At 51.3% G+C, this 27,747-nt stretch overlaps 3 protein-coding genes and 1 long non-coding RNA gene across 11 annotated transcripts in view; 2 read left to right on the plus strand and 2 right to left on the minus strand.

Moving 5' to 3' along the window:
• The first annotated feature begins 881 nt into the window (after positions 1–881).
• Hnrnpf (heterogeneous nuclear ribonucleoprotein F) lies at positions 882–16,718 on the plus strand. 3 transcript variants are annotated; one of them, XM_013069013.3, is made up of 3 exons: positions 882–943; positions 9,572–9,625; positions 14,796–16,718. In XM_013069013.3, exon 3 carries the CDS (start codon positions 14,848–14,850, stop codon positions 16,090–16,092), a length of 1,245 nt encoding a protein of 414 aa, XP_012924467.1. In that variant the 5' UTR covers positions 882–943; positions 9,572–9,625; positions 14,796–14,847; the 3' UTR covers positions 16,093–16,718. The 3 variants fall into 3 exon arrangements, with proteins under 3 accessions (XP_012924467.1, XP_087066874.1, XP_087066875.1); XM_087210748.1 differs by lacking the exon at positions 882–943 and adding an exon at positions 2,581–2,628; XM_087210749.1 differs by lacking the exon at positions 882–943 and adding an exon at positions 9,268–9,352.
• Positions 898–27,747, plus strand: part of Rasgef1a (RasGEF domain family member 1A) — a 99,283-nt gene continuing 72,433 nt past the window's right edge. The window contains exons 1-2 of one of the 2 annotated variants that reach the window (XM_087210746.1): positions 898–943; positions 9,572–9,625. The gene's annotated coding sequence lies outside the window, so the exon portion shown is untranslated. Of the gene's footprint in view, positions 944–9,299; positions 9,353–9,571; positions 9,626–27,747 lie in introns of those variants that run through there. The other variant, XM_087210744.1, reaches the window with a different exon arrangement.
• LOC110347372 (uncharacterized) lies at positions 4,973–8,843 on the minus strand. Its single transcript, XR_015451134.1, has 2 exons — positions 7,126–8,843; positions 4,973–5,117 (listed from the first exon to the last, which is right to left on the minus strand). It is a non-coding gene; the product is annotated as an uncharacterized LOC110347372 (long non-coding RNA).
• Fxyd4 (FXYD domain containing ion transport regulator 4) lies at positions 20,968–26,027 on the minus strand. 5 transcript variants are annotated; one of them, XM_087210752.1, is made up of 9 exons: positions 25,969–25,993; positions 24,765–24,837; positions 24,617–24,676; positions 24,255–24,287; positions 24,155–24,178; positions 23,495–23,569; positions 23,391–23,427; positions 23,212–23,249; positions 21,020–23,131 (listed from the first exon to the last, which is right to left on the minus strand). In XM_087210752.1, exons 3-9 carry the CDS (start codon positions 24,654–24,656, stop codon positions 23,115–23,117), a joined length of 264 nt encoding a protein of 87 aa, XP_087066878.1. In that variant the 5' UTR covers positions 24,657–24,676; positions 24,765–24,837; positions 25,969–25,993; the 3' UTR covers positions 21,020–23,114. The 5 variants fall into 5 exon arrangements, with proteins under 5 accessions (XP_087066879.1, XP_087066876.1, XP_087066878.1 ...); XM_087210751.1 differs by having other exon boundaries at positions 21,021–23,131; positions 25,961–26,025; XM_087210753.1 differs by lacking the exon at positions 24,255–24,287 and having other exon boundaries at positions 20,968–23,131; positions 25,961–26,027.

Below are 27,747 nucleotides of genomic sequence, written 5' to 3' on the forward strand. Positions count from 1 at the left end.
CCCCCGACACTAATCTGGCCGTCTGCTTGAATCCTCGGCGCGGTCCGGAAGCCGTCAGCCCTGTCCAGGGTGGGAGCGGGCCAGAGGGGACAACGACCGCCGGCACTGCCCCCGAAGGCCAGGCTGGGGTCAGGCTCGCCGCCCGAGGACCGCGTGCCCGCGAAGGCACATGACGGTGTCTCCCCAGCACCGGGGCTCAGGATGTCCCACTCCCGAAGCCGACCAGTCCTCGCTCTCTGAGATCTTGGGCTCCCCTTCCTTGCTCGTACATGGTGTCTTCCACACTCGGTTCCGGGTTCCGCGCGGCTCGCCCGGCGTCCTCCAGGCTTCCCTTCCCCCACAGGGCCGCGTCTGCGCCTGCGGCACGCTCCCTCCCCCCCCGCCCCCGCCCCCGCCCCCTCCTTTCTTTGGGCCCCGGCTGACCAATCCCCGGGCCCGTTCTGGGTGCGTCACAATGGGGCCCTCGCGGTTCGGCCCACGGACTTCCGCCGCCGAAGCCCCGTCCCACCGCCGTCCTTGCGTCCTTCCGGCTCCGTCGTGGAAGCAGCACTTCGCAGCGTCTTCGTGAGGAAGGTGGGGTCGGAGGAAGCCAGTCGCGGTCGCGCCGGCACTGGCGGTGGGTAGGGGGCCGGGGCTGTCGGGGCTGCCGTTCCTGGTGCCCGGAGCGCGGGGCCGAGTCGGGGCCGGGCAAGCTGAGAGCCGGACGGCTTTTTCCGGAAGCGCCTCGTGCGCTCGACGGGCGGGAGCCGGGCCGCCGCGCGCTGGTTGACTCCGCCTCGCGGATGCTCCGCCCGCGCGCTGCTGGGGTTTCCATGGTGACAGTAAACAAGCCCCAACGGCCTGTGCCGCAACTGCCAAGTCTCCCGCGTTCCACCCTCTAGGTACTCCGAGGGACGACCGAGTCGCCGGTGTGAGACGGAAGCTCGGAGACTCGGAGCCGCAGGTGAGGCCGCTGGGGAGCACCCGGAGTAAGACTGTGGGGCTGGAGCTTACAGCCAGGGAGGTGGGTTCCGCACCAATAGGTTTCTCATGGTGGGACCTCTGGGTTGGCGTTTGGGCTCAGGCGGATCTGACGTCGGGGCCCGCACCGCGCTTGTACTGGGAGTGGGTCCTCTTGTTGGTACCAAGGCCTTGGGTTTGGGCTCGGGGAAGCGTGATCTGAGGTCGCGCTCCGCACCCCAGGTGGAATAGGGTCTCAGCCTCGTGTTGCGACCGCGAGCTGGCGTTTGAGATCGATCAGCAAAGCGGGATCTGTGCGGGCGACGCACCCTCGGGGCTAGTTTCACGGGTTGGGGCCGGCGTGGCGGATTTTTTTTGCCGTTCGGGTGGCGGCAGGAATCGAGGGCCGCGTGTGGCCGGCGCAGGGCCCCAGGGAAACGACGGCTGCGCCCACGTGGCCGGGAGCCTGGATTGCACAAGGTCGAGCGCCCCGCCCACGAAGCTCGGTACCCGCGGCCTTTTCTGTCTCCTCGTGGCGCCGCGCGTGCCCGCGCCCGCTGGGTTGGCAATCTGCGCGGAGCTCCGCCTCCGACCTTTCCTTTCGCTGTGCATACTACTACAGGTGTGGAGCGCCAGTTCGCTTGTCCTCGCCACTCCTGTGACCGGCTGCCGCCAGCGACTATTCACAAAGCCATCGCCACAGTACTAATTCTTCTACTTTAATCGTGTTCTTGAAATCTACCTGTCTTACTTTTTAATAAGAATGAGATTTTCCGGTTACTCGGTTAAGACAAAAGTACATACTTATATTAGGGTCTGTCCGCAAAAAGGAGTTTGTTTTTTTTTTTTTTTGAAGCAAAACATTTATTGGTACATTTTAGATATACACAATGCTAACATTTATCATTGGGAATTTGTACCTGTATTGGATATCTTCTTTCCCATTTCCCTCCCCTTCCACCCCTCTTCCCTGAAAAGGAGTGCTTTAAAAGTGCTAATTCTAGGGCCCGAGATTTAGCTCAGTAGAGGCGCACCTGCAAGGTTCTGAGTTCAGTCTCTGGTACCAAAAGGCTAATTCTTGAAGAGATTTCTTTCCTTCCTTCCTCTTCTTTTTTTGGTACGGGGGACTGAACGCGGGACCTTGCGCTTGCCAGGCAGGGGCTGGAACCACTAAGCTAAATCCCTGGCCCTTAAAAGAGATTTCTTCGGACAACTAGGGATTTAGCTCAGTGGTTCCAGCGCTTTCCTCGAAAGCGCAAGGTCCCAAGTTCGATCCCCGGTACCAAAAGAAAAAAAAAAGAGATTACTTTAAAAGCAATTCCATCTTTTGCACTGGAAGGTTTATGTTCTTGTATAAAATTTTGTAAGATTTGTTTTTACACTTTAAGGTCTTTTTTTCTAACTTAACTATTTTTCATCTGTCCTGGGGATCCAACCCAGGGCCCCCTGTGTGCTATGCAAATGCTTCTCTACCCAGCTGCATTGCTAGCCCTGTACCTCACTTCCCTCCCACCCCCTACTGGGGATCGAACTGGACCTTTTGGTTGTGAGACAGCTGCTGTGCCACTGAGCTAAATCCCTGGTCCCCCCTACCTTTTTTTGTAATGTTCTTTTCTTTATTACTTTTTTTTTTTGTACCAGGGATCGAACTTGGGTCCTGGCATCTGCAAGCGCGGTGTAACCACTGAGGTAAATCCCCGGGCCCCATTATTACTTTTTTTTTGGCACTGGAGATAGAACTCGGGACCTTGTGCTTTTGAAGCAGGCAGTGGAACCACTGAGACAAATCCCTGGCTCATTACTACTTTTTAAAGCTGGCAAGTGACTTAGGTTTTCATTTAAGGGTGCATTATGAAGGTTCTTTCACTAAAATTCTCAAGTGCAAATGTGATTTAGGAGGAAGTATCAGGCCAAAGAAAGTCCTTTGAGAGCCAAAAGACCAACCAGGCCCCAGAGCATTTAACCACCATTACTCTTCCTAAGTCCAGGCACACAAGAGTTGTCTCCCTTTCCTGTGTGCTCAGCACCAGACTAAAAGAGCTTATTAACCCATGGCACAGATGAGAAAATGGAGCCTGGGAGAAATCACTTGCCCAGGGTTCAACTGGGACCTGGATCTGACAGGAGCCCTGTCCCCACCCTGTGCTGAGCCAGTGTCTTACAAAGGCCTGGGTGAGCAGAGGGAGAAGTGAGCTCAACTAAGACCAGCCCAGCTTATTTTACAGCCAATCCCAGACCATTTTATAAGATCTTTTTTGGGGGATAGGGGTTGCTGTGCTGGAACCCCAGGGTCTGAAACATGTCAAGAGAAAGTGTTCTTGACAATGAGCAGCTTCCCTAATTCCCTGTAAGTTTTTTTTTTGTTTGGTACTGGGGATCCAATTCAGGACCTTGCGTTTGTGAGGCAGGTGTAGCACCACTAAACTAATTCCCTGGGCCCCCATAAGGTTTTTCTGCACATCTTTTGGGGGAATGCTGAGGATTGAACTCAAGGCTTCATGCATGCTAGGCAAGCTCTACCACCGAGCCCCCCCACCCCTTTTTGTACCCAGGATTGAACTCAGGCCCTTGCAATTGGGGGGCAGGTTCAGCGCCACTGCTAAATCCCTGGCCCCCCCTTTGTTTTTGAGGTGGCCTCACTAAACTGCCCAGGCTGGCCTCCTGTCTCAGCCTCTTAAGGATTATAGGTGTACGTCACTGCAACACTCATAGTTCACATTTTTAAAAAATACATAGTTGAAAGCTCCTTGGTAATATCTTTACTTTTTTCCCCAGTGCTAGGGATGGATCACAGGGCCTTGTGCATGTTAAGGAAGCACTCTGCCACAGAGCTGCACAGGACCAGACTGCTTAAATGTTTTTTTGGTTTTTTTTTTTGGTTCTGGGGATCGAACTCGGGTCCTTGCGCTTGCAAGACTGCTTAAATGTTTTTTGTATGGCTGGTTTGAATCAGGATCCAAACAAGGTGTTCCACCTTGGTAGAGAGGAGGTATCGTAGGTAATCTCTTAAATTATGTTCTAATCCAGAACAAGTGCTAGCCAATAGAAATATAATGTAAGTCATGGCATGTAATTTTACACTTCCAGATAGTTAAAAAATGTGGTTTGCTTTAATAGTAATTTAACCTAATACCTCTAGGATATTTTGTGTGTAGTATAATAAGTTAACCTTTTCCATATGAAGTTTTCAAAATCTAATATGAATTTTACATTATAGCACATCTCAATTTGTACCACCCCCATTTCTAGTGTGAGTAGACCCGGCAGTCCCCAACTTAAAAGGATTCTCTTCTGTGTGACATATTTGTCAAACATAGCAGGGTGTTTGCCTACAAGCTCCTTCCCCATAGTCTAGGTTTTCTGATTCCATTCATTCCTGTGGTGATGTTTCAGTCTCTGCTTTTTGTGTTTACTGTAAAATGATAATCACCTTACAAGGTGTCCTCATTCCAATGAGAGTGTCTACAAAAATACTTCATTCCAAAAGCTAACTTTTTTTTTTTTTTATGGTACTGGGGATTGAACTCAGGACCTTGCACTTGGAAGGCAGGCACGGTGCCACTGAGCTAAATCCCAGCCCCCAAAAGCTAACTCTTAAGAGCTATTTCAAAATTTAAAAATTGTAAAAGGGCTGGGGATTTAGCTCAGTGGTTCTGCCGCCTGCCCTGCAAGCGCAAGGTCCTGAGTTCGATCCCTGGCACCAAAAAACAAAAAAAGGCTGGTGATGTAGGTCAGTGGGAATGCTGTGGGTTAAATTCCCAATATGTGCACACACAAAAGACACCCAAAAATTTACCTCATACTTTGTCTCCCATGATATAGCAGGATCCTGAATTATAGAGATTAACCTTGCACTCCTGAAGTCCATCTTGGTTATTATATTGTTATTGCTTTTCTGTATTGCTGAATTTGGACTGTTTTATTTAGGATATTCCTATCTGAATTCTTGAGTGAGTGAAATTGTCCTCTGAAACTAAAACTGTTTGGAAATGGAAACTCAATTTCAATTTGATTATAGATAGAAATATAGAAATACACGTCAAAATAGCTTTATAGGCTAAGAGAATTCTATGAAAAGATCTCTTTGACATGACAAAAATCAAATACCAGCTGGGCATGGTGGTGGATGCCTGTAGTCCCAGAACTCCCGGAAGGCTGAGGCAGGATTACAAGTGACCCTGTATAAAAATAAAAAACTATTTAAAAAGGGCTGGGAATTTAGCTCAGAGCAAAGGCTGTCGGTTCAGTCCCCAGTACTGGGGTTGAGGGAAGGAGCAGTAATCAGTTGCTGCTTCTTGAAGTCTACTTATACACATGTTGAAGAGGATCTCTGGGTGACATCAGTGTTCCTTGCATCTTACCCACTGTTGTTTCTGCCCTTTTTTGTTTTGTGTACTTTCATGTGATTTGCCAGGCCATTGTTCTTTCTGTTCATTTCTTACAAATTCAAAACTCAGTGACTCCTTTTTTTTTCTGCTATAACCAGAAAGTTTTTATTCTGTAACAGTTTATGAATGCTTGTAATGGAGTTTGAGTGCTTGTGTGTGTTTTCCCCCCGTTAAAAATGGGTGGTTAGATCTAGCACTTTTTGCCCTCCCTGGAGTGTGATTTACTCGGCTTTGTGGGCACTGTAGTCTCATGAGCATCGGCATCTCTAGGTTCTGGGCCTCCTCAATCGTTCTCTCCCTCGGCAATATGCTGTGGCCCAGTGGCCTGTTAACACTGGTTCTGACTATGCCAACCCACCCTGCAGGCTCAAGGATCCCCTTGTTGGAGGGGTGTGGTCAGGGACTCCCTGGGGGCCAGCGGCCAAAACCTAGGGAGGGCCTCAGAAAAGTTGGTGCCTAGGTAGTGATCTGGGATCCTCTTCCTATCCACTGTTTCCTTTAGCAGGACCTTCGGACACGAACTTCTTAGATATGCTGTTGAGATCTTCCCGCCTCAGCCTTCCAAGAAGTAGGAATATAGTTGTGTGTCACCAAGCCTAGCAAGGTGTTGATTTCTTGAGTCATTCACAAAATGCAGTCAGTAACCAATACAGCAACCAACTATTGCTTGTTCTATGTAGGGTAAAAGGTTGTACCTTTCAGGCACAGCTGTAATCCCAGCATTCTGGGAGGCAAAAGCAAGAGGACTACAAATTCAAGGCCAGCCTGGGCAGTTTAACAAGACTGTGTCTCAAGATGTAAAAAATAAATTGAAAGGGCCAGGGATTTAGCTCAGTACCAGCGCCTGCCTCACAAGTGCAAGGTCCCGAGTTCAATCCCTGGTACCAATAAATAAATAGATTAGATAGATAGATAGATTAGATAGATAAGATAGATAGATTAGATAGATAGATAGAAAAAGAGGGCTGAGGATATAGCTTAATGAGAAAGTCCTGCCTTCAATCCTCAGTACTGGAAACAAATTTTTTTTCCTTAATTTTTTTGTCTTTGTTGTTGGTCAGCCTCAGTAGCCTTGACTGGTCTTAAACTCTAATCTTCCTGTTTCCACCTCTGAGTACTCGTGTTACAGGTGCATCACCACACCTGGCTTCTTACGTTAACTGTAAAACAATCACTACAGATATGATTTGCCTAACATTACATTATACTGTCATCTTTGCCTTTTAATAATAATTTTTTTCTTTTTTGGTACCAGGGATCAAACTCAGGTCCTTGTGCTTTTTTGTGTGTGTGTGTGGTACTGGAGATTGAACTCAGAACCTTCTGTTTTCGAGGCAGGCTCAGCACCACTGAGCTAAATCCCCAGCCTTGTTTTTGGTTTTTTTGAAAGGGGATCTTGTTATGTAGTTCATGCTGGTTTTAACCTCACTATATACCCAGTCTGGCCACAAACTCATGGTGATCTCCTTCCATAGTGCTGGGATTACTGGTGTGCATCACCATGCTCAGCAGTAGTTGTTACACACTTTTTTTTTTTTTTGTAACTTGGGATGGAACTCAGGACCTTGTGCTTTCAAGGCAGGCCACTGAGCTAAATCCCTGGCCCTAATAAGTTGTTGTTTAAAATTTTTTTTATAAGGGCATTTTTATTATCCCAGACTTAGCTACAGTAAGCAAGCTAAGAAAAGGGGCCCATAACTAAAGGATGACAGAAAACTGCTCTCCTGTCGAATCTAGATCATGACATACCCTCTTCAGTGGATAAAATGTAGTAATAGCCAGGTTGGGTGGCACACACCTGTAATCCTAGCATTCTGGAGGCTTAGGCAGGAGGATTGCTGTGAGTTCAAGGCCAGCCTGGGCTACAGAGCAAGATTTGGTCTAAAAAAAAAAAAAAAAAGGAATAGAGCAGAATTCAAAATGTTAATAGCATCATAATCCATTTGGAGCTTCTTGGTCCTTAACTCCTAGGATAGGTCTGTGTTTTGGACTTGATACAGGTGTAAATTGGGTCAAGGTTTTCAGGGCTGATACTGTGAACCCCTGAAAAATACAGTTGTGTATTTTGGTGCATATCTTAGTTGAGGTTGGTCCACGCTTGCATCATATTGTCAAGTGAGTCCAGTATAGCATGAAATGTTTAAGACCCACTGAATTGAACTTGATAAGAATTGCTGCTTTGGAGGAGGTTTTTTAGGCCATTAACTCTCATTTCCCACAGAATCAGAAGACATCACCAACAAATGGGTCTGGGCTCTGTTCTCGAACTGTACCACCCCAGAATTTTGCCTCCCTAGACCCACAGACACAAGCAGCAGAAGTGGTAGCTCCAGGTCTGTTTCATGAATTTCATGAGAGCTGAATACATAGATTAAAATGTCTGACTGCAAAATAAAACTATTAATACTGTTCAACTAAAACATATGGCAAAGGGCTGTATTTAAAAAATACAAGAATTTGAGAAAAAGCAACATAGGCTGCTAACTTGTATTTTTAAACCTTAGCTGTATGGGAAGAAGAGTTCTTTTTTCTTTTTTTTTTGGTACCGGGGATCGAACCTCAGGTCCTTGTGCTTGCGAGGCAAGCAGTGGAACCACTGAGCTAAATCCCCAGCCCTAGTTTTCTTTTTCTGCATGGAATTCTATAACTGAGTTCCCACCCTGCTGTGCTTCTGTCTAAATGTCACTTCCTCAGAACCCCAAACTGAGCTAATCCCTGTGCCACCACACTTGGCTTGGTAAATTTCTTTGAGCATCACTCAGATTCTTTCACATTCTCCGGTCTCACCATGATCTTTCCTAGACATGTTTTATTCCTTCCCAGCTCCCTGCATCAGTTCCCACCATTCATTCTCCATATACCACCTGAACTCTTAACTTGAACTCCAGTCATCCACATTCCACCTGGAAACAAGTGACTTCTCCTTGGCCTTAGATTATGGAATGCCAGTCAGGCACCGTGCCAGACGGCTAGAATTCCAAGTAGTGCATATTGGAAGAGAATTTTAAGCAAAGTTAATTTTTAGGCAGTGTAGACCATTTTCATAGAGGGTGCTCTTTCTGAATACATCAGTTTTGCGGCTAGTTTTCCTTCAGAACAGTTTCACTTGAGTGTGGTTTCTTACTCTCCCCTCCAGAGATAGCTGAATACTGAGTCCTGAAAAGCTTACTCTGATAGTAAGAATGAGCAATGAAGTGGAGTTGGTAGCATTTTTATTATAGACTATTTTCAAACACAGAAGCAGAATATTAAACTCCCCTATGCCTGTCACCCAGGCATGGAGTTTTTGTTCTACAGTATCTCCACCTACTAACATTGTGGATAATTTATAAACACGTCCCAGCCTTCACACCGTTTCGTCCAGATACTTCAGGCTGTGTCTAAAAAGGAGCTCCCGTATTTACACAGAACCACGTTTGCTGTCGTTTTCAGGCAAATGTTAATAGCGCGTAATGGCTTAGATCCTTACCGGTCTGTTCGAAGCGAGAGCCAGACGTGTTCCGTGCATTTGAATCCTGCGGGAATCTTTTAAGTCTTGTGATCCGTACGTGTCACTTAGATCGTGTGCTTGGGGCTGGCTGTTCCGTGGACGGGTCGGCTTTTCGGTCCCACTCGACGAACTCAGCGCGCTTGCGTACCTTTGGCCCGTAGTCTTGCCGCGCGAGGCCGCTGGGGCCACCCTTCCCACATCCCACATCCCCCATCCCTACCGCCGTCAGTGCTCGACCACACCTGTAGGCCTCGCTCCCATTGGCTGCGCCCCGGCGGGCGGTGCCGCCCCGCCCCGTGACCCGAGCGCGGACTCCGGCCCGCCCGCCCCTCCCCCCCGGAAGCCGCCCCGCCCGCCCGCCCCTTCCTGCGCGGCGCTCGCGCTCGTCTCGCAGTTTGGCTCCGTGGCGCGCAGGCCGCGCTTCGCTCTTCTCGCCGCCGCGCGCTTCCCGCCAAAAGCACTCGCGCCCGCCGCCTGTCCCCCGCCCCGGGAGTGGTTGCGGCCGCGCGGAGGCCGTGCGCCAGTTGCGACCTCGGTGAGTTGGCTGGCGGGGAGGGGGAGGCGGCCGGGCCGGGCCGGGCCGGGCTGGGCCGGGCTGGGCTGCGGCGGGCGGGCTGGCGGGCTGGCGGAAGTGCGGTGCGGGGCAAGATGGCCGGTGTCCGGCCCCCGCCTTATGTAACAATCGCGGGAAGTTCGCGGCGCGCGAGTGCGCCTGCCGGGCCCCGCCGACGCTCGTCTCTGTTCTCCTCCGCAGGACGACCGACCCGAGTGCCCACCGTGTGCCCCGCTGCCGCCCGCGCACGCCCAGGTGAGTCGCCCCAGCCTAGTTTCGAGCGGGACTCGGAACTCTGCGCAGCTGAGAGTAGTTAGCGAGCACGGGGCGGGAAGTAGAGATGGCGCAAAAGTAGCCCAGTCCGAGTTTCAGGACAGCGCGCTCCCTGCCTGGACCGGAAACGGCTCCCTCCCGGAGGAAGCGCCTCCTGGAGCCCACGCGCTGTGCCCGGGCCCTCGGGGCGGCGTCTAAATCACTCGCGGCCCGGGCCGGCGCTGCCACTCGGTCACCTCTGGCCGAGCCGGCGTGGGGCAGAGTCTGTTCCCAGGCGCCGCCTGGGCGGCCCCGAAGACACTTGACACAGCGACTATACTAGGAGGGCACAGGACCCGGAATTTGGAGTGTGGAAGTGGGACGCTCTTGTAGAAAGGGGATGGGTTAGAGCAGAGATCTGGGGATTAAATTAGCGGAATTAGGCTGGCAGAGACTGGAGGGAGAATTAGCGCGTGCATCAGCGGGGGGGGGGGGGCAGCCACGTGCGGAGCAAAGGCAGGGGATCCTGGGGTGTCAGGTCTGAGGAAATGCTGAGGACACGGAAGTGACCCTTGAGCTGTGGACAGGAGGGTAGCAAGGAGTAGGTGATTTTTATTGGAATTAAAATAGGATAGGGCCGAGAATTTAGCTCAGTGGTTCCACCACCTGCCTCGAAAGCACAAGGTGTCCCGAGTTCTATCCCCGGTACCCCCCTGAAAAAAGAAATAGCATAAAGGAATATGTGCGATTTTGCTTATTTGTGGGCTTATATAAGTGATTTCAGGACATTTAAGATAGGGTGGGAAAGCAGTGAGGTTCAATATGCTGTGTGGACAATTTTTTCTTTTTCATTAGGAATGGAGCCCAGGGCCTCACATATGCTAGGCCACTACTCTACCGCAGAGTTACATCCCTACTCATTTTATTTGTTTGCTTGTGTTTTGTACCAGAGATCGAACTCAGTAACCTTGTGCTTGGAAGGCAGGCGTCAGAACCACTGAGCTAAATCCCCGGCTCCCTACTCATTTATTTTTAAGTAAGCTTTATCCCCTTCCCTCGCAAGCCCTCAATTTTTTGTTTTTTGTTTTTCTTTTGAGGGTGGTATTCACTGTGTGATCCAGGCTTGAGCCTTCAGTCTCAGCTTTCCAAGTAGCTGGGATTACAGATATGTTCCTCCATACTTGATTTAAGTCTTTTTTAATCTGTGGTATTCTCAATTTACAATAGGAATTTGGGGATATGATCCCCACCCTTAAAGAGCACCATTGTTGAAATCGAATAATGAATAGGGTTTAGGGTGAGTTCTGTGAAGAAGAGGATCACCTGAGTTTGGATTTCAGTGTTAGGGGGATGTTGGAGATGACTTGAGTTTTTCCTGGGATTTCTGGGTAGATGCAGGTAAGGTTACTCATCCTGCAGTTGGAATGCTGTACAAGTCAAGAGCATAGGGAGTTCATTTGTGTCAGGACACTACAATAGTTATATTCACCAGTCAGCCTTAGGAAGCCCCAAACTTGTGTGTCCCAAGCCCAGAGATAATGGAGACTCTGGAATAGGTGGGGCCACCTGGAGAGAGGGTTTCCCCGGAACGAGTGGTTACATTCTACTTTGAGAACAGTAAAGGTTTGTCCTTTCCTTCAGTAGGTAGAGCAATGCCCTTCCATCATAGGTAGAGGTGGCAGTGGAGGGAGGACCGTGGGAGGCTCAGTTAGGGACTCTGGGTGGAGTTTTCACAGGGGAGGCACAGTGCTCAGTGGATAGTGAAGATAGAAGAGGAATTTCTCTGGGTTGGGGCCCAGAGCAGAGCTGTGCATGATCATCTACAAGGAAACAGAGGCAGCTCCCTGTTGTTGACCAATGTTCAATGCTGTTCAATGCTTGAACGTTGGGACTTCCCTTCAGGTGTCCCAACCTCTCTTGGAAGTAGGTGTGGAATAAGACGGCAGGGTTGGCTTGGCATGGTGGCCCATCCACACCTGTAATCCCAGCACTTGAGGCTGAGGCAGGAGAATCACTTCCAAGGCCAGCCTGAACTCCATAGAACCTGTCTCAGAAATAAAATTGGGCAGGGGATTTAGATTTAGTTCAGGGGCACCACACCTCCCTCACAAGCAGAAGGTCCTGAGTTCAATCCCCTTTATCAAAAAAAAAAAAAGACTGCAGGGTTGTCTTGATGCCTAAGGGGTGTGGGGGCTCTCCTCAGAGATTGATATTCCGTTACCTACAAATTCCCAGCTCGGGGCAGCCTTACCTTTCTGGGGATGTTTGCCCAGTGTTCATTATTGCTGCTTGAGTGAGGGGTGTTACTGGCCTCTAGTGGGTAGAGACAGGGGTTGCAGGTACACATTGACTTTGTACAGGTCAGTAGCAACAACAAAGAGCTGTCTAGTCCAGAGTGTCAGCAGCACTGAGCCTTGGAAACCCTGGCCTTCAAGACACACTTCCTGGTGTGTGGAGCTGGCTTGCTAGTGTGGCCATGGGACAGCCAAATGTGCATCTTCCGGAGTGGTCATGGATTTTGTTGAGTTGTTTTTGTTTTGTTGGCAGTACTGGGATTTAAACCCAAACCTTTCCCACTGGGTTATAGCCCAGCTCTTTATTTTTTGGTTTTTGGTTTTTTTTGTTGTTACCGGGGATCGAATGCAGTCCTTGCGCTTGCACGGCAGGCGGCAAAACCACTGAGCTAAATCCCCGGCCCAGCTCTTTATTTTTTGAAACAGGATCCTGCCGCGTTGCCCGGGCTGGGATTGAACTTGCTGCCCAGAGTGCTGAGGTTACCAAATGCTGTTTCTTTTTTCTTTTCTGATACCGGGGATGGAACTCAGGATCTTGTGTTTACGAAGCAGATGGCAGCACCACTGAGCTAAATCCCTGCCCCACCAAGTGCTGTTTTTTACGTAAGGGGGCTCAACATTGTAGTTGGGGTCTAAGCTGGGTGATGAGAACAAGAGAGAAGGGACTGGATGAGGAAAGTGCAATTCCAGAGTGGGTTTTTGAAATGTCAGCCTTAGACTTCCAGAAGTAATTGACAGCAGTGCCTAGGGCCCCCCGGGGAATGGTAGGGGTCATTGGAGGAAGATTCAGGGAGGAGATAGTGGATGATAGCTCATACTCCAGGAGGATGCTGGGCCTAAGGCTGGGAACAATTTCGTGGCACCACGAGATTCTGTGTGAGCGAGGAATGTTCATAAACCCAGGACAGACAGTGCTGGGCCTGGAGGAGTCCCAGGAGCCCCTACCTTTATCTGTGGTCCTAGGCTCATCACCCCCAGAAGCACAATAAAACACAAATTTCTGTGGTGGGCAGGAGAGAAGGGGGGCTGTGGTAGCTGCTTGTGGGGTTTTGGATGAGGCCTGGGAGGTGTAGTACCCAGTGAGGGTCTGTGCCACATCCTCAGTTTAGGTGGTGAATGAGTTCCTGGTGCTTGATATTGGCAGCATTTTTGAGTTACTTTGCTTGTGGCATTGCACTATTACTAGGGGGTATGAAGGAATCTGAGTTCTTCACTGTTCTAAATAGGCATGCATGGGGGGTGTTCCTGTCATCTTTGGTCGGGAGTAGATAAAGTGAGTGGAGTCTGCATCATGGAGGTGTGTTGATAGGCATCTCATTCTCACTACTTCTTCAGAGCTTACCTTACTGCTTTAGGGTTTTATGTCGCAATTATCATTGACTTGTCTTTTGGTGATACTGGGGGTTGAATCCAGGCCCTTCACCCTAAGCTGCATCCAGTCCATTCAATTTGTATTTTTTGAGCTAAATGTTTGAGCCTGGGCTCAAACTTTCAGTTTCTCCCACCTCAGCCTCCTGGAGTGTTTGGGATTACACACAGTCCAGTGTCATCCTGCCTGCTTGCCCTCTCTGTCACATGAGTTTAGCTTCAGGTGCTGTGTGCACTTGACCGTGTCAGCAGAGGCATCTCGGCCCCACTGGATGTGAAGGTACGGCTTATTTTTTGTCCCGGTACCCTTTCCACATTGGCAGCAAAATGCAGGCCTTGTAGTGTCTTCCCTGTGGACGTAGACCTAAAGTCCAGCAGTTCAGCCCTTACTTGCTGTGTGTACAACTAATGTTCCGAAGGTGGGTGGTCTGCTCACTGGGTGGCTCAGGCTGCCTTGTTGAACTGGCATTTGCCTGGACCTGACCCCACCGCCCAGAGAAAGACTTATTCAAGACTGTTGCTGGGCCGGGGATTTAGTTCAGTGGTTCCACTGCCTGCCCCGAAAGTGCAAGGACCCGAGTTCGATCCCTGGTACCAAAAAACCCCCAAAAACTGTTGCTAATGGGAGCATTGTTTATTTGCCCAATGGCTTTGTTGTTATTTTGTTTTTTGTTTTTCTTTTTGGTAGTGGGAATTGAACCCAGGGACTTTGTCTCAATGTTTTTGAAACAGGGTCAAATTTCCCTAACTAGGCTGGTACTTGTGATCCTCCTACTTAGCCAGCTCTAATGCTAGGATTACAGCAACACCAAAGATTCCTGAATGTTAATCCCTTGTCAAATACATAATTTGCAAAAGTTTTCTATAGGTTATCTGTTCAATGATTGTTTGCTATCTATAGGTTTCCTTGATGTAATGCTGATTATCTAGTTTTGATTTTTTTTTTTTTTAAGAGACATGGTCTTACTGTATTGCACAGGCTGGCCCTAAAGTCCTAGCTTGGCTCAAGTGATCCTCCTGCCTCAGTTTCTGGAGTATGTGGGACTATAGATGTATGTCAACACACTGAGCTGTGAAAATTTTTTAATCTTTCTAAATGTTGCATCCAAATTCATTCTCTTTTCTTCCCTTTGAAAGCTTGTAGTAATTGACCAAGAAAACATACTTAACTTTTATACCAAAACTTGCAGATCACTGTTCTGCTCTTCATTCTTTACTCTTTGCTTCTTATTGAATGACCTGGCATTGATTCATAGCTCTGAAATGTATGTTTTCTTTCTTAATTTTTTTTTTCTTTTTCTTTTTTTTTTTTTTTGAGACGGTGTGCTCTGTTTCCTAGGCTGGCTTCTAAACCATGTCTAGGGATCTTTCTGCCTTGGCCTGGCGAATGTTGTAGGACTCCAGGGGCCTGGCCTGGCTGTTCTTGGTGCTTCAGTTCTGTTGCTGCTTTCTTATTCTTGTCATGCCTATTAAAAGTAAAATCATGTAAAGTAGTTTTTGCTTTCTTACAGCCACACAGCTGCGCCCAAGCTTGTCTAGCAACCGCCTGGCCGAGTGCTCACGATGCTGGGCCCTGAGGGAGGTGAAGGCTATGTGGTCAAGCTCCGTGGGCTGCCCTGGTCCTGCTCGATTGAGGACGTGCAGAACTTTCTCTCCGACTGCACGATTCGTGATGGGGTGGCAGGTGTCCATTTCATTTACACTAGAGAAGGCAGGCAGAGTGGTGAGGCTTTTGTTGAACTCGAGTCTGAAGATGATGTCAAAATGGCCCTGAAAAAAGACAGGGAAAGCATGGGGCACCGGTACATTGAGGTGTTCAAGTCTCACAGAACCGAGATGGATTGGGTGTTGAAGCACAGCGGTCCCAACAGCGCTGACACCGCCAACGATGGCTTTGTGCGGCTCCGGGGACTCCCATTTGGATGCACAAAGGAAGAGATCGTGCAGTTTTTCTCAGGGTTGGAGATCGTGCCAAATGGGATCACACTGCCTGTGGACCCCGAGGGCAAGATCACAGGTGAGGCCTTCGTGCAGTTCGCCTCGCAGGAGCTGGCTGAGAAGGCACTCGGGAAGCACAAGGAGAGGATCGGGCACAGGTACATCGAGGTGTTCAAGAGCAGCCAGGAGGAGGTGAGGTCGTACTCAGACCCACCCCTGAAGTTCATGTCCGTGCAACGGCCTGGGCCCTATGACCGTCCCGGCACAGCACGGAGGTACATTGGCATTGTGAAGCAGGCAGGCCTGGAGAGGATGCGCTCCGGGGCCTACAGTGCAGGTTACGGGGGCTATGAGGAGTATAGCGGCCTCAGCGATGGCTACGGCTTCACCACCGACCTGTTTGGGAGAGACCTCAGCTACTGTCTCTCCGGCATGTACGACCACAGATACGGAGACGGCGAGTTCACAGTGCAGAGCACCACTGGCCACTGTGTCCACATGAGGGGGCTGCCCTACAAAGCCACCGAGAACGACATCTACAACTTCTTCTCACCACTCAACCCCGTGAGAGTGCACATCGAGATCGGGCCTGACGGCAGAGTGACGGGGGAGGCCGATGTGGAGTTCGCCACCCACGAGGAAGCTGTGGCAGCCATGTCTAAGGACAGGGCCAACATGCAGCACCGCTACATAGAACTCTTTCTCAATTCCACCACGGGGGCCAGCAATGGGGCTTACAGCAGCCAGGTGATGCAGGGCATGGGGGTGTCAGCCGCCCAGGCCACCTACAGTGGCCTAGAGAGCCAGTCAGTGAGTGGCTGCTATGGGGCCAGCTACAGCGGTCAGAACAGCATGGGGGGGTATGACTAGTTGCTTAGGGAGGTTGAAGTCCTCGATCAAATTGTCACAGGCAGCCGACACGCAGTGAGGAGCAGTTTATGACTAGAGGAAGCTGTGGGACCCATTTTGCACCATGAGTTTGTGAAATCTGGATTAAAAAATTACCTCTTCAGTGTTTTCTCATGCAAACTTTCCTTCTAGCATGTGATATTGAGTAAACTAAAACTATTTTCTTCCTTCCGCTTTTCTCGATTAACATTTGGGTAGTATACTTGGAGTGGTGTTTCCTGAGTTAAGTAGTTAAGTATGTTAAGGAAACTTTGGATCCTTGGCGCCGACCCGTGAACACCTTGGGGAGATGTACTTTTTGGACAACTCAAAGGTGCTAGATCCCTAATTCAAAGAGGAACATTTCTCATGTTTGTTCATTCTAGTTTATATTTTCATTTAAATCTTTTAGGTTAAGTTTAAGCTTTTTAAAAAGTTAGTTTTGAGAATTGAGACACAATACTAATACTGTAGGAATTGGTGAGGCCTTGACTTAAAGCTTTCTTTGTAATGTGATTTCCTTTTGGGTGTATTTTGCTAAGTGAAACTTGTTAAAAAATTTTTGTTAACTAAATTTTTTTCTTAAAATAAAGACTTTTTCACAATGACTGGCACAGATTATCTGCTCAGCAAATAGCAAAATGGGTGGTTGGCAAGAATTCATTTTAATCCTAATGTTTTGGTGTGGATTTGAAAACTACATCAAATCTATGATCTCCCTTTTATTAGCATTGAGGCTAAAATAAAAGTAATAAAATGTTCAACACATGAATGGTGGAAATGGTGACTGAAACACCCTGTAGAGGGTGAAGGAACACAGCCCCAGCGTGACACAGGGCAGGTTGGTGTTAGTGGCCTACTTGCCTTGGCACATCTGGTGTCTGAATTTGTTGGGGTTTTTTTAGTACCAGGGATCGAACTCTGGTCATTGTGCTTGTGCAGCACACGGCAAAACCACTGAGCTAAATCCCCAGCCCCACTCCCATCAAATTGGAGTGTTTCACGGCCATTGGCCAACTGCCTTGTATTACGTTTCCAGTCTGCTTTGAGATGTGGCGGCAGTGTTCTTGTGCTTCCTATGGAACGTGCCTTCTTGAGTTGGTAGGGACAGGTTATTAGGGGATGTGCACACTGGAACGGGAGACCTGTTTTTAGACTGCTGTCAAAACTGCTGCCCAGGGCCGGGGATTTATTTAGCTCAGTGGTTTCAGCACCTGCTTCTCAAGCGCAAGGACCCGAATTCAGTCCCCGGTACCAAACCAACCAAAACGGCTGCCCACCGGCAGAGCAAGTGTCCAGCCCCAGGCAGTGACATGTGGCTCATTACCATGCTTCTCATCTGGCAATACAACTTTACAAAAACATTCTATGCAGAAATACTTTGTGGGTAGTGCTTCTCCCAGGTTTTTTTCTTTTTTAATGTTGTGTGGAGACAGTTTCATCACTATGTAGTCCAGGCTGGCTTCAGCTCTTGGTGATCTCCTGCCTCAGCCTCTCGTGCAGGGTTTGCCAGGTGTGTGGTCCCAGAGGTCCTCTGTTTCCATCTTCCCACCTGTGTTTGATTGCCAAACAGTGTGGCTGAGGTACCCTGGTTTCACCAGTTAAGGTGTTTGTCTCGCGCCTTGCTCCTGCTTTTACAGGGAAGCTTGCTCGCTGAACCCAAGTGTTTCCTGAGTAGTCTGATGGAACATTGAGCTTCACAGCTGTGCCTAGCCTGCCAGCCTCACCCCAGCACATGTGCCCTGATGGCGTGAGATAGGCATATGGAGGTGCTGGTGGGCAGCAGGAGGAGTGAAAGACCTGGGGGCTGGAGAAAGCTACTGGGATTGGGCTGTCAGACCTGGCTGCAGGCTTCACTGGACAGTGGGTCAGCCCAAGCACACACTCTGCCTTTAGGGTGTGTCACCTCACCTGTCTAGATGTTGGGGACCCTTGATACCCACACCAAGGTCTCATGGTCTGTAGAAGTTAGCCAAGCTTAAGGGCTGGACCAACCCTATCCAGCCTGCCCCTCACTTTCATGTTACCTGTAGGCCAAGGATGATTTTGCACAATGCTGCCTCCTAAGAACCCATAGCTGACTATGTGGTACAAGAGACATCTCAAATGTGAGTCCTGCTGTCTCAGTGTCCTCAGTGCTGAGTAGAAGTTTATCTGAGTTTTCCTAATAAATAGAACAAGCCCAGTGTGGTGGCACATGCTAGTAATCCTAGCAGCCCCAGAAACTTTGAGCCATCTTGTCTCAAAATTTACATTTATTTATTTGGCTTTTTTGAGACAGTCTTGCTGTGTAGTTTAGGCTGGTCTTGAACTCACTTTGTAGCCCAGGCTGACCTTTAACTCCAAGCAATCCTGTATCAGCCTCCCAAATGCTGGGATTACAGGCATGGTCCACCATGCCCAGCTTCAAAATTTAAAATTAAAAAGGCTCTCAGGCCAGCCCAGGCTACATAGTTCAAGGCCAGTTTGAACTACATAGACCCTGGCTGCCCAAAAGGGGAGGGGGATGTAGTTCAGTGTCGTGGGATCAGTCCCTAGCACTGGAAAAAGTGAAAACGTTAACTGGCCTGTAAAACCAGAAATACTACCTGGCTTCTTAAAAGTTGGCCAACCCATGTTGCAGAAAACTAGTTTGAGAAGTGGGGAGCAGTGCAGCACCAAAAATCAACCCACCCCCAGCTTGGAGCCTGATCCAGTCTTTGAGTAGGCTAAGGGTGCAAAGTGGGTTGGTTCCTGGCCTCTTCCTGCTAACCCACTGGGCTCCACTTGCAGGGAGGGGACACAGGTGATAGGTACACTGGGAAGGATGGGCCTTCTGGCCAGAGCAGCTAGGGATGCTCTGAAGGAGTGAGGATGCTGAGTTGGTAAGGAAAGAAAAGTGGGGGTTTGAGGAGTCCAGGTGGCAGGTGGTGGCAGCCTTTGGGACACAGGAGTCCTAAACAGCTGGGCCTGGCAGGCTGACAGCATTCTGTCTAGGGTAACTTGGCACTACTAAGGTGAGCAGGTAAGATCTTGGAGCAGAGATTGGATGTTGGTCTTGTCTGTTTTGATGCTGGGCAGGGAACCCAGGGCCTCCATGAGGTACACACTACTCTGAGCCACCCTGGTCCCCAGGGTCTCATTTTACTTCCTGTCAGACCAAGAGTGTTACACTACACAGGCAAGTCTCAGGCTGCTGGGTACCAGGGCAGCCACAGTGCCCCCATGGCCTCTGAAGGTAGGTAGGGTGATGGAGGTGGGTCTCCTGGGTCACAGGTTTGCAGACTTTGATTCACTGTCCCTAGGATCATGGGAAGGTATGCTGGGCAGTACCCCATGCTGGGTCCCTCAAATGGAGAGGCCAAAGATGGTGCCCCTCACCCAAGACAATAAGTGCTGTGTGTATTAACTTCTGCCACGACGGAAGGCAAGCATCCTATCTCCTTGTGGATCCCAGAAGAGGGACCAAGTCTTCACGGCTGCAGTCCTTAACTGGTATAGGACCAGCACCTCTGACGGCTATGAATGCATCCTTTCCAGTCAGCATCAAGTTGCAGATTTTTAAGCATTTCACTTTCTCACAACTGGCAGCAGAACACTTGTGTGTTCCTGGGATGAAGCCAATGGCCCTGCTTTGTTACAGTGATGTCATAGATGTCATACAATGACCCTCCATTGGTGCCTGGCTCCTTGGATGCCCTGTGTGCTAAAGGGAGGGCAAACAGGGTTCTGTGGCCTTGGCAAGGTGTCATGGGCCCAGTCATCTCAGGCTAGGGTCCGTGGACCTCATCTGGCCTTCCTGCCTGGTGGTGCGTGGCCTGGCTACTCATGCTGCTACTGCAGGGAGCTGGGTGGCTGCATCAGAGACCACAGATGCATTGTCAGCCTGTGCTCCTGGCCATCACTGGTGCACTTAAAGGAAAAAGGACACACAGCTGGGCCTGACCCTGAGCTCCATCTCAGCATCCAAGAAAGATCCTACATCGAGGGCATAATGTTTGTCAGTGCTGGAATTGAACCTGGGGATTCTGGAGGGGCATGCCAAGTATACTACCTCTGAGCTACACTTCAGCCCATTATTGTTTTTGAGTCACTGTCTCCTTAAGTTGCCCAGGCTGGCCTTAAACTTTTGATCCTCTTGCCTCAGCCTCCAGAGTAGCTGGAATTACAGGTGTCACCACCACATGGCCTGATAGGATTTTTGAATTTTGGAGTCACACTTCACTTATTCCGTCTAATTAGCAGAAAGCTGCAGAGGTTCTGCCTGTTGCTGTACCACTTTCTATGGATGACCTGCAGCCCCAGCAGAGGTACCGTGTCCACCTTTCCTTGTGGTATCTGCCCAAACCGAAGAATTTTTTTAATGTACTGGGGATTGATCCCAGGGCTTTGGCACTGAGCTACATCCCCAGCCTCCCACCCCCTTTTAAATTTTCAGACTCGGCCTCACAATCACTGTGGCACGAGGGACCCTTGCAATGGACTGTGGTGGTAGCCACACATCTCCACATACATATGTGTAACACTGCACAGAACTGAACAGCACACAAGTATCATGAGACTGGCAGTGTCTCCATAATGTGGATGGCTGTGTGGCTGTCAGCATCCTGGGTGTGACTGCTACTCCCATGCAGGGAGTAGAGGCGTGGTGGGGCTGGGGACCTCAGAATAAATGCATACATCTCAAAATCAATGCAAAGTGTTTTGTTTTTGTTTTTTTTTTGGTACTGGGGATTGAACTTGGAACCTTGTGCTTGCTAGGCAGGTGGCAGAACCACTGAGCTAAAGCCTTAGCCCAATGCAAAGTGTTTTTAAATTGAAAAAATGGAACAGGAACAGAAATAGTAGATGTATTTAATAGAAGTACAGAATTGGATGTATTTCTCTTGCAGGGGAGGCAAATGCTCCCCCACTGAAGCTCCATATATCTTAGAGCCTGGGGTTTATATGTAAGACCTGTTATCCAATACAATAATGACAACAGTATGGATTCAAGTCAGAAGAAAGCAGTTTTTCCAAGTGTCAGCTGTGGGTTTTGACACCTGAGTCCTCCAGGGCAGGTGGGGAAACTGACCAGAAGGTCCTGCTTGCTGCCCTAAGGTGATGCTAGAGTGCGCTTAGAAGCTGGCTTGCCTTGTGAGAGGCCTCTGCACTGTAGTAAGCATGAATGATCAGTGAAGCAAAAGAAAGCCACCATAGTGGCACAAGCCTGTAACCCCAGCTACAGAGGAGGCTGAAGCAGGGGGATAGTAAGTAGTCAGCAACTTAGTGAGACCCTGTCCCAAATAGATGAGGTTAAAAAGGAGGGAGCTCCAAAGAAGCTTCCTCAGAGCAAGGGAACAGGATTCTGAGTTTAAGCCAAGTAATTTTCTGTGAAAGTTTTTCAGATAACGACCATAAATTTATTGACAGAACAACAAAAACGAAAATACCTGGGTGTGGCGGCACATGTGTGATCCCAGCACAGTAGGAGGCTGAGGCAGGAGGATGGCAAATTGGAGCCCAGCAACTCAGTGAATTATTGTCTCAAAAAATAAAAAAGGGCTGGGGATTTAGCTCAGTGGTGCCACTGCCTGCCTTGAAAGTGCAAGGTCCCAAGTTCAATCCCAGATACCAAAAATAAATAGGGACGGGGATGTATCTCAGTGCAAGGCCCTGGGTTCAATACCCAGTACTGAGAATAGTAAAAATTAACCAAGGAAGGCTACGTCACCAAGCACGCAGAGCCCCCTCCCTGCCCTGGGACTATATCAGGAATGGAGCCCAGGTCCCAGAAGTGCCAGAGGCTGCCAGTGCCCTGTGCTGGCCCAAGAGAACCTCTGGGTGCCTCAGCCCCCTAGCACAGACACTGCCCCATGTCGTAGGTTGCCAGGACACCGAGCCAGCACTGGGAAGTGTTTGGGGTGGGTCCCTCAGGTGGAATGCTCAGTTGGTGGAAATTAACCCCTTGCACCCTGCACCCTGGGTTTACACCCAGCCCACCTTGTCCCCTAACCTTGCCAAGGGAAGCCCGGAGGGATATCTCATTGCCTGGGTGTGTCCCCCAACCTGCTTGGTGTCCTGCCCAAGCACTGTCTGCCTGGGACTGGATGTCAGCATTTGGGCTCTTGGTGACATGGGGACTGGAAGCACAGCAGGGCTGAGGTGCAGGAGGGCCCATGTCCGGTTGTGCAGCAGGGTAGATGAGATGGGCATGGTCAAAGGTGGTATGGCCATAGACTCCAGCAGGGTGCAGATGCCGTACCTTGGGTCAACAGAGGCTGTGTGGGTAGAGCCACTGTTACTTTGCCTGGGGTTCTAGGGGCTGAGCACTGCCTTGAGACCCTGTCCACTGCATCTGCTATGGATGCCATTCTGTTCCCAGGAGCCCGAGCATGGCCCAGGAGATTTGCGCCCCCTTCTCTCCCTTGGAAACCCTTGAGGGTGGCAGGCCAGATGGGGTGCCCAGTACCCCACTGTCTCCTGTGGCATCCAGTTTTGGCACCTGTGGTCAGTAGCCACTGCAGGCTGTGGTAGGAAGAGGACAGCCAGTGAGGTCTTGGGAAGGATGGACAGATGGCTTCGGGTCTAAAGCTGCCACCTGCAGGGCTCTTGGCTGTGGTTTTTCCTGGGGTCTCAAGGAAACTAGGGGTGGGGGTTCCCTGTGCTGCACTGACAGCTGGGGGCCCCCTCAAAGAAACTGCCATCTGGGGTCACGGCCAGGGAGCAGGTGATGGTTGAGGGGTCTCAGTGCTCTCAGGAGGGTGGCTACCAGGAGTCATTCTGGGCCATGGGCTCCTTGGGCCTTCAGGGCAAGGGCTGGAAACTGGGGGTCTTGCATGGGCCATGCAGGGGATGAGGCTCTGGTAGGAGGTGAAATGGGGCTACAGGGACCACTGAATGTACCTCGTCTCTCCCCAGCGACCCACAGAGACCATGAGGTGGAGAGACTGTTTAATAGATACATGAGCTCCAGAAGGGACCAGGCCATCCTGGGAGGGAGCCGGGAGTGAGGCTGTGGGCAATGAGTCCCACCAGGCTGGTCCTCAGCAGGCACTGACACCTGCAGAGAATGGAGCAGGATCTCAGGGACACGTGTGACCTGGGACACAGACCTCGCCCACCCTCGGGAGCCTAGCTCACCTGGCATGAGGACTGAAGTGCCCTTCTTGGGTAGGGGGCTGTAGGAAGGACAGAGCCAGTGAACACCAGCCAGCACAGGGCTCCTGTGTCCCTTCCCCAGGGTGCAGAGCTGTCTCCATCAGGGTAGGGGTTGTGCATGCCAAACCTGGGCAGCCACCCCTCCCACAGGTCCCCCTCACCTGTGTCCCTTGTTCCGCTTACACTTGCATTTGCCACCTACGAGGAGGGAAGATGATCAGAGCCACCCAGCCATGCCCCCACCACCCCACCAGCCCCCACTCACTCAAGACCCAGGCGATTCCGGCGATGCACAGGAGCCCCCCGAAGATCATGCCACCCAGCTGCAGGCTCTCCCAGTCTGGGCAGGAGAGGGAGCAGAGTGAGCTTCACTCACTCAGCCCAAGACAGCTGTGGGCCAGGCCAGGGTTCAGGGTACCCCTGTGTGAGACCTGGCTCCATCCCCAGCACTGAAAACAGCAAGCCCAAGGCATGCACACAACCTGTGGGGTGCACAAGTCTGCTGCCCATCCGTAATGTTAGGGTGGGCAGGGGTGCAGCACCTGGCAGAGTGCCTCCCCACCAAGGCCGGGGTGGGCCCCCTGCAGGGTGTGGGGGGGGATGCCCAGCTACCCACTTGCATGTCAAGTCATGAGATGCCATGTGGGCTCCAACAGGGACAGGTGGCTAGTGAGGGGAAGTGCACAGAGCAAGGAGGAAAGCAGTGCTGAAAGGAGTCCAGAGCTGGGAGCTGCCCCAGCCTGCAAGAAAGGAAGGTGGGAAGAAGAGCAGGGGGATGGTGGCTCCGCCCCCACCCCATCCCCGTCCCCACCCCAGGGAGCAGCCTTCATTCCTGTTTCCCATGTCCACACTGGCCCCGGTTGGCCTGTCTGGCAGAGAGGTCCAGAGTGGGCCATGGTGGAGTGGGTGGGGTGGCAGCTCTTACCGTAGTAGAAGGGACTCTCCTTCTCTGAGGAAAGAGAAAGAGAAAGTCAAGACCAGACCCTGGGACAGGGTGGGGGCTTGGGAAGAAGGGTGCTCCTCACCAAACAGGTCGATGGCTTCTGTGGAGGGCAGGCCTTGGCAGAAAGCAGAGGACAGCGGTTAGTGGTGGCATGGGTGCCATCTGCAGGGCATGGAGGCCACCCTGGGCCACGTCTGCCCTTCCTAGTGCCTTCCCCACCTGGGCCCCCGGCCCCAGCCCCAGGCTTCCTGTGGTTCTTGCTTTGTGCAGAATGGACAACTTATTGGTGTGCCTGTAGCTTCCTGTGGTGCCTACCTCTCTACCTCCTAGGAAACAGGCTCAGTGACTCAGGACCCATGAAGACGTTTCTGCAGTGCCCACATCCTGCCCGTGCTGGCATTCCCTGCATGCCAGCTCCCGGAGAGGGAGAGGCTCCGGACTCACCTGCTAGTCCCAGGAGGAAGGCCTGGGTCACTGCTGCCATGGCACCACCTTCGGGCAGGTCTGTGGACAAGACGGGAGAGGACTGGGCTGAGTAGGCAGGGAGGGGGGGCTCAAGCCCCCAGGCTTGGGGCCAGATGCTTGCACCTACCTGGGCTCTGCAGATTGGCTGTGGAGAGGAATGGGCTTGGATGGTGCTGGTAAGCTCTGTAGTATTCCTGCTCCTGAGACACGATCATTATCTCGGTGTCACAGGAGGAAACAAATGGAATTTGGGGAGGGGCAGGGATGGCCAAGGTCAAGGTCGCAGTCTGAGCCGAGGTAGCCCAGGGGTTATTCACAAAGGCCTGGGGCGGGGATGCTGGGCTGGGTGCCGCCCAGGCTTGCTCCAGGCCCTTGGGCCCCACAGTCACATGGAGCCTCTCTCTGGGGTGTGATTCTACCCACAGCCCCTCTCCTCCCTGGGGGACTGGGTCCTGGCTTTGTGAGCCTCAGCATCAGCCAGGCCGGTGTTAATGCACGGTCCACCCTGAAGCCACCATCGCCATCATTGGATGAGACCATGGATTTCAGCCACCTACCAGGTCCCTTACACTCTCTGGGCTCCAGTGACTGTAATAGTAGTAACCTTGAAAGCTTCACAGTAGAGTTAAGTGAACTAGTATTTGTTGAATTTAAAATATAGTCTACTACTTCAAACCTCTTACATTATGTAAATATATGGTATGGTGGTGCACACCTATAATCCCAGCACTCTGGAGGCTGAGGGAGGATCACCAGGAGTTCAAGGCCAGCCTGGGTGGAATAGTTAGTATAAGGCCAACCTTGAGATCCTGTCTCAAAAAACCAAAAAAAAATTTTTTACGTAAATTCAAAAACACATGGTTTGTTTTTTTGGTTTTCTTTTTTGGTACCGGGGATCGAACTCCGAACTCAGGTCCTTGCACTTGCTCAGCAGGCGGCAAAACCACTGAGCTAAATCCCCGGCCCATGTTTTTTTTTTAAACACGTTTTTTTTGTTTTTGTTTTTCTTTTTTTTTGCCAGGTAGGGGATAGTGGACACCTGGTTTCTGAATGTGGCCAGGGCAGGCCAGTCCGTGCACCCCACCCCCAGCCCCCAGCCCCTCGAAGGTGATGGCTGCTCTCCAGACCAGCTGCTCTGGCCCATCCCACCCCTGCACAGTTGTTGCTGCAGGAACCCTCCAGGTCCCACGAGGCTACTGCAGCCTCTATCCTCAGAAGCCTAGCAGGCCTCCCACTACCTAGAGTCTTCTGGCACCTGCTACCCACCCTCAGAGGAACCTGGGGCCACCCCCTCCTCTGGCATCCCTGGAGTCCCCCAAGTACCTGCACACCTGGGCGCTCACCTGGGCACAGCGGGAGCAGGTCTGGGCTGTGCACAGACCTTTAAAGCCTGTGGCCCCACCCAGAGCTGCTGAGGAAACTGGTCGGACTCCTCTGGCCCTCCCACCCTCCCCCACCTGCCACACCTGGCCAGGGCTGAGGCCGAGGCGAGGGAGGCATCGGTAGCTCCCTGGGCTGCTCTGAGGTCAGCACAGGTCCTGGGCTTCTGCGGGCCACCTTGGGCACAGGGCAGATGGCATGGGGGCTGACCTGAGACTGCGGTCACTTGGACTGGGAGGACACCCTCTGCCCAGGCCTGATGCCCTGTGACCAGGAGGCCACTGCTGGACTAGATGTTGGCCAGGACTCCAGGCCCTGTCCTGCTGTCCTTCACGCTGAGGAACACTAGCTGGCAAAGAGTTGGGGTCTCTGGCTGGGGAGGTAGGCAGGTCGTCTTCGGCAGAAGGAGGAGTCATGGGCAGCTAGCTTTGCAGGTGGCAGGCAGGGAGGGGTCCCCAGCCCCAGCCTCCAAGAGTCCCCTGCAGAACCGAAGTGTTGGGACCCACATGGGAATTGCCATACAGAGCTCAGGCAGGGATGGGCCATGTCTTTGACCTCCATCCAAGAGGGTGGTGGGGAAGTGGGGCCCCTCCCTTCACACAGCTCTGGGACCTCTGTGGCTAACTTGGAAATAGTTCCCAGACTCTTTCCTCCTCAGTGCTGGGGGTTGAATCCAGGGTCTTCACAATGATCTACATCCCCAGGCCTATTTTAGTTTTTAAGACAGGGTCTCATTAATTTGCTTGGGCTGGGCTCAACCATGCGATATTTCTGCCTCAGCCTCCCAGAGAGCTGGGATTATAGGCCTGCACTGCCATGCCTGGCTCTCCTAGGCATATTTTTAAATGGAAAAGTGTATAGGGCAGTTTTAATAGGGCATCATCACTTGTGCAAAAAGGTGAACTCTCTGTGAGTGCCACCACCTGCGGGGCTGCTTAGGAGCTGCTGCTGCTCTCAGCAGGCCCGTGGGAAGAGGACGGCCCAGAAAGATGGGCAGGAGGGACACTCTCCACCCCTCTGTCTTCTGTGCCGGCCATGCAAGGTCAAGAGGAGATTACACACGGATGGTAGGCCTGCTGGGCCAGGGGCTTCTGGGTGCTTCTGTAGTCTTATCTCATGAATAGTTCCACCTTGGCCTGGAGGAGGAGGCTGAGAGAGAGAGAGAGAGAGAGAGAGAGAGAGAGAGAGAGAGAGGGAGAGAGGGAGAGCGAGGCTCAGAAACGAGCCCTTGTCACATGAAGGCAGTGAGGATCTAGACCGTCACTGCCTACAGCCAATGCCTCTGTGGGCTCTTCTTTCCTACAAGGTAGGGATCTAAGCCAAGGCCTCCTGCATACCAGGCAGGTTCTCTACCACTGAGCTGCATCCTCAGCCCCTTTTCAGTTTTACTTTGAGACAGGATTCCACTGAGCTGCGCACGCTGGGTTTGAACTTGGAGCCCTCCTGCCTCAGCCTCCCAGAGTCCTGGTATTACAGGTGTGGGCCACCCTCCCTGGCCTGGCTGTGCTTTTGACAGTGGCCTCTCGGTGCCACAGTGTCCCAAAGGCCAATCTCAGCCCTCAGACTCTGACATTGCAGGGCTGTTCCTGTGCTCTAGATTCAGGAAGTAGTCTGGGGGCAGAATTGCACCAGGAAACCATGCTGTGGATGCTGGAGAGGCCTCTCCCTGGGCTGCTGGGTCTGCATCGATTAAAGGGGACCCTGAGAGTCTTGCTCTGCAGCAGCAGCAG

This window comes from Heterocephalus glaber, unplaced genomic scaffold, assembly GCF_053883595.1.
Source record: "Heterocephalus glaber isolate CG9 unplaced genomic scaffold, H.glaber_assembly_v1.0 deba00001195, whole genome shotgun sequence".
In the NCBI taxonomy this organism is placed as follows: Eukaryota; Metazoa; Chordata; class Mammalia; order Rodentia; family Bathyergidae; genus Heterocephalus; species Heterocephalus glaber.

Excerpts from the sequence above, each read along its gene's own strand:
- Hnrnpf (XM_013069013.3), top strand. The coding sequence starts at position 14,848 with ATGCTGGGCCCTGAGGGAGGTGAAGGCTATGTGGTCAAGCTCCGTGGG.
- Fxyd4 (XM_021251637.2), bottom strand. The coding sequence starts at position 24,852 with ATGATCGTGTCTCAGGAGCAGGAATACTACAGAGCTTACCAGCACCAT. Across the intron at positions 23,570-24,154 it reads GGAGAGTCCCTTCTACTACG|ACTGGGAGAGCCTGCAGCTG; the intron begins GTAAGAGCTGCC and ends TCTCCTGCCCAG. Across the intron at positions 23,250-23,390 it reads AAGCGGAACAAGGGACACAG|CCCCCTACCCAAGAAGGGCA; the intron begins GTGAGGGGGACC and ends TCCTTCCTACAG.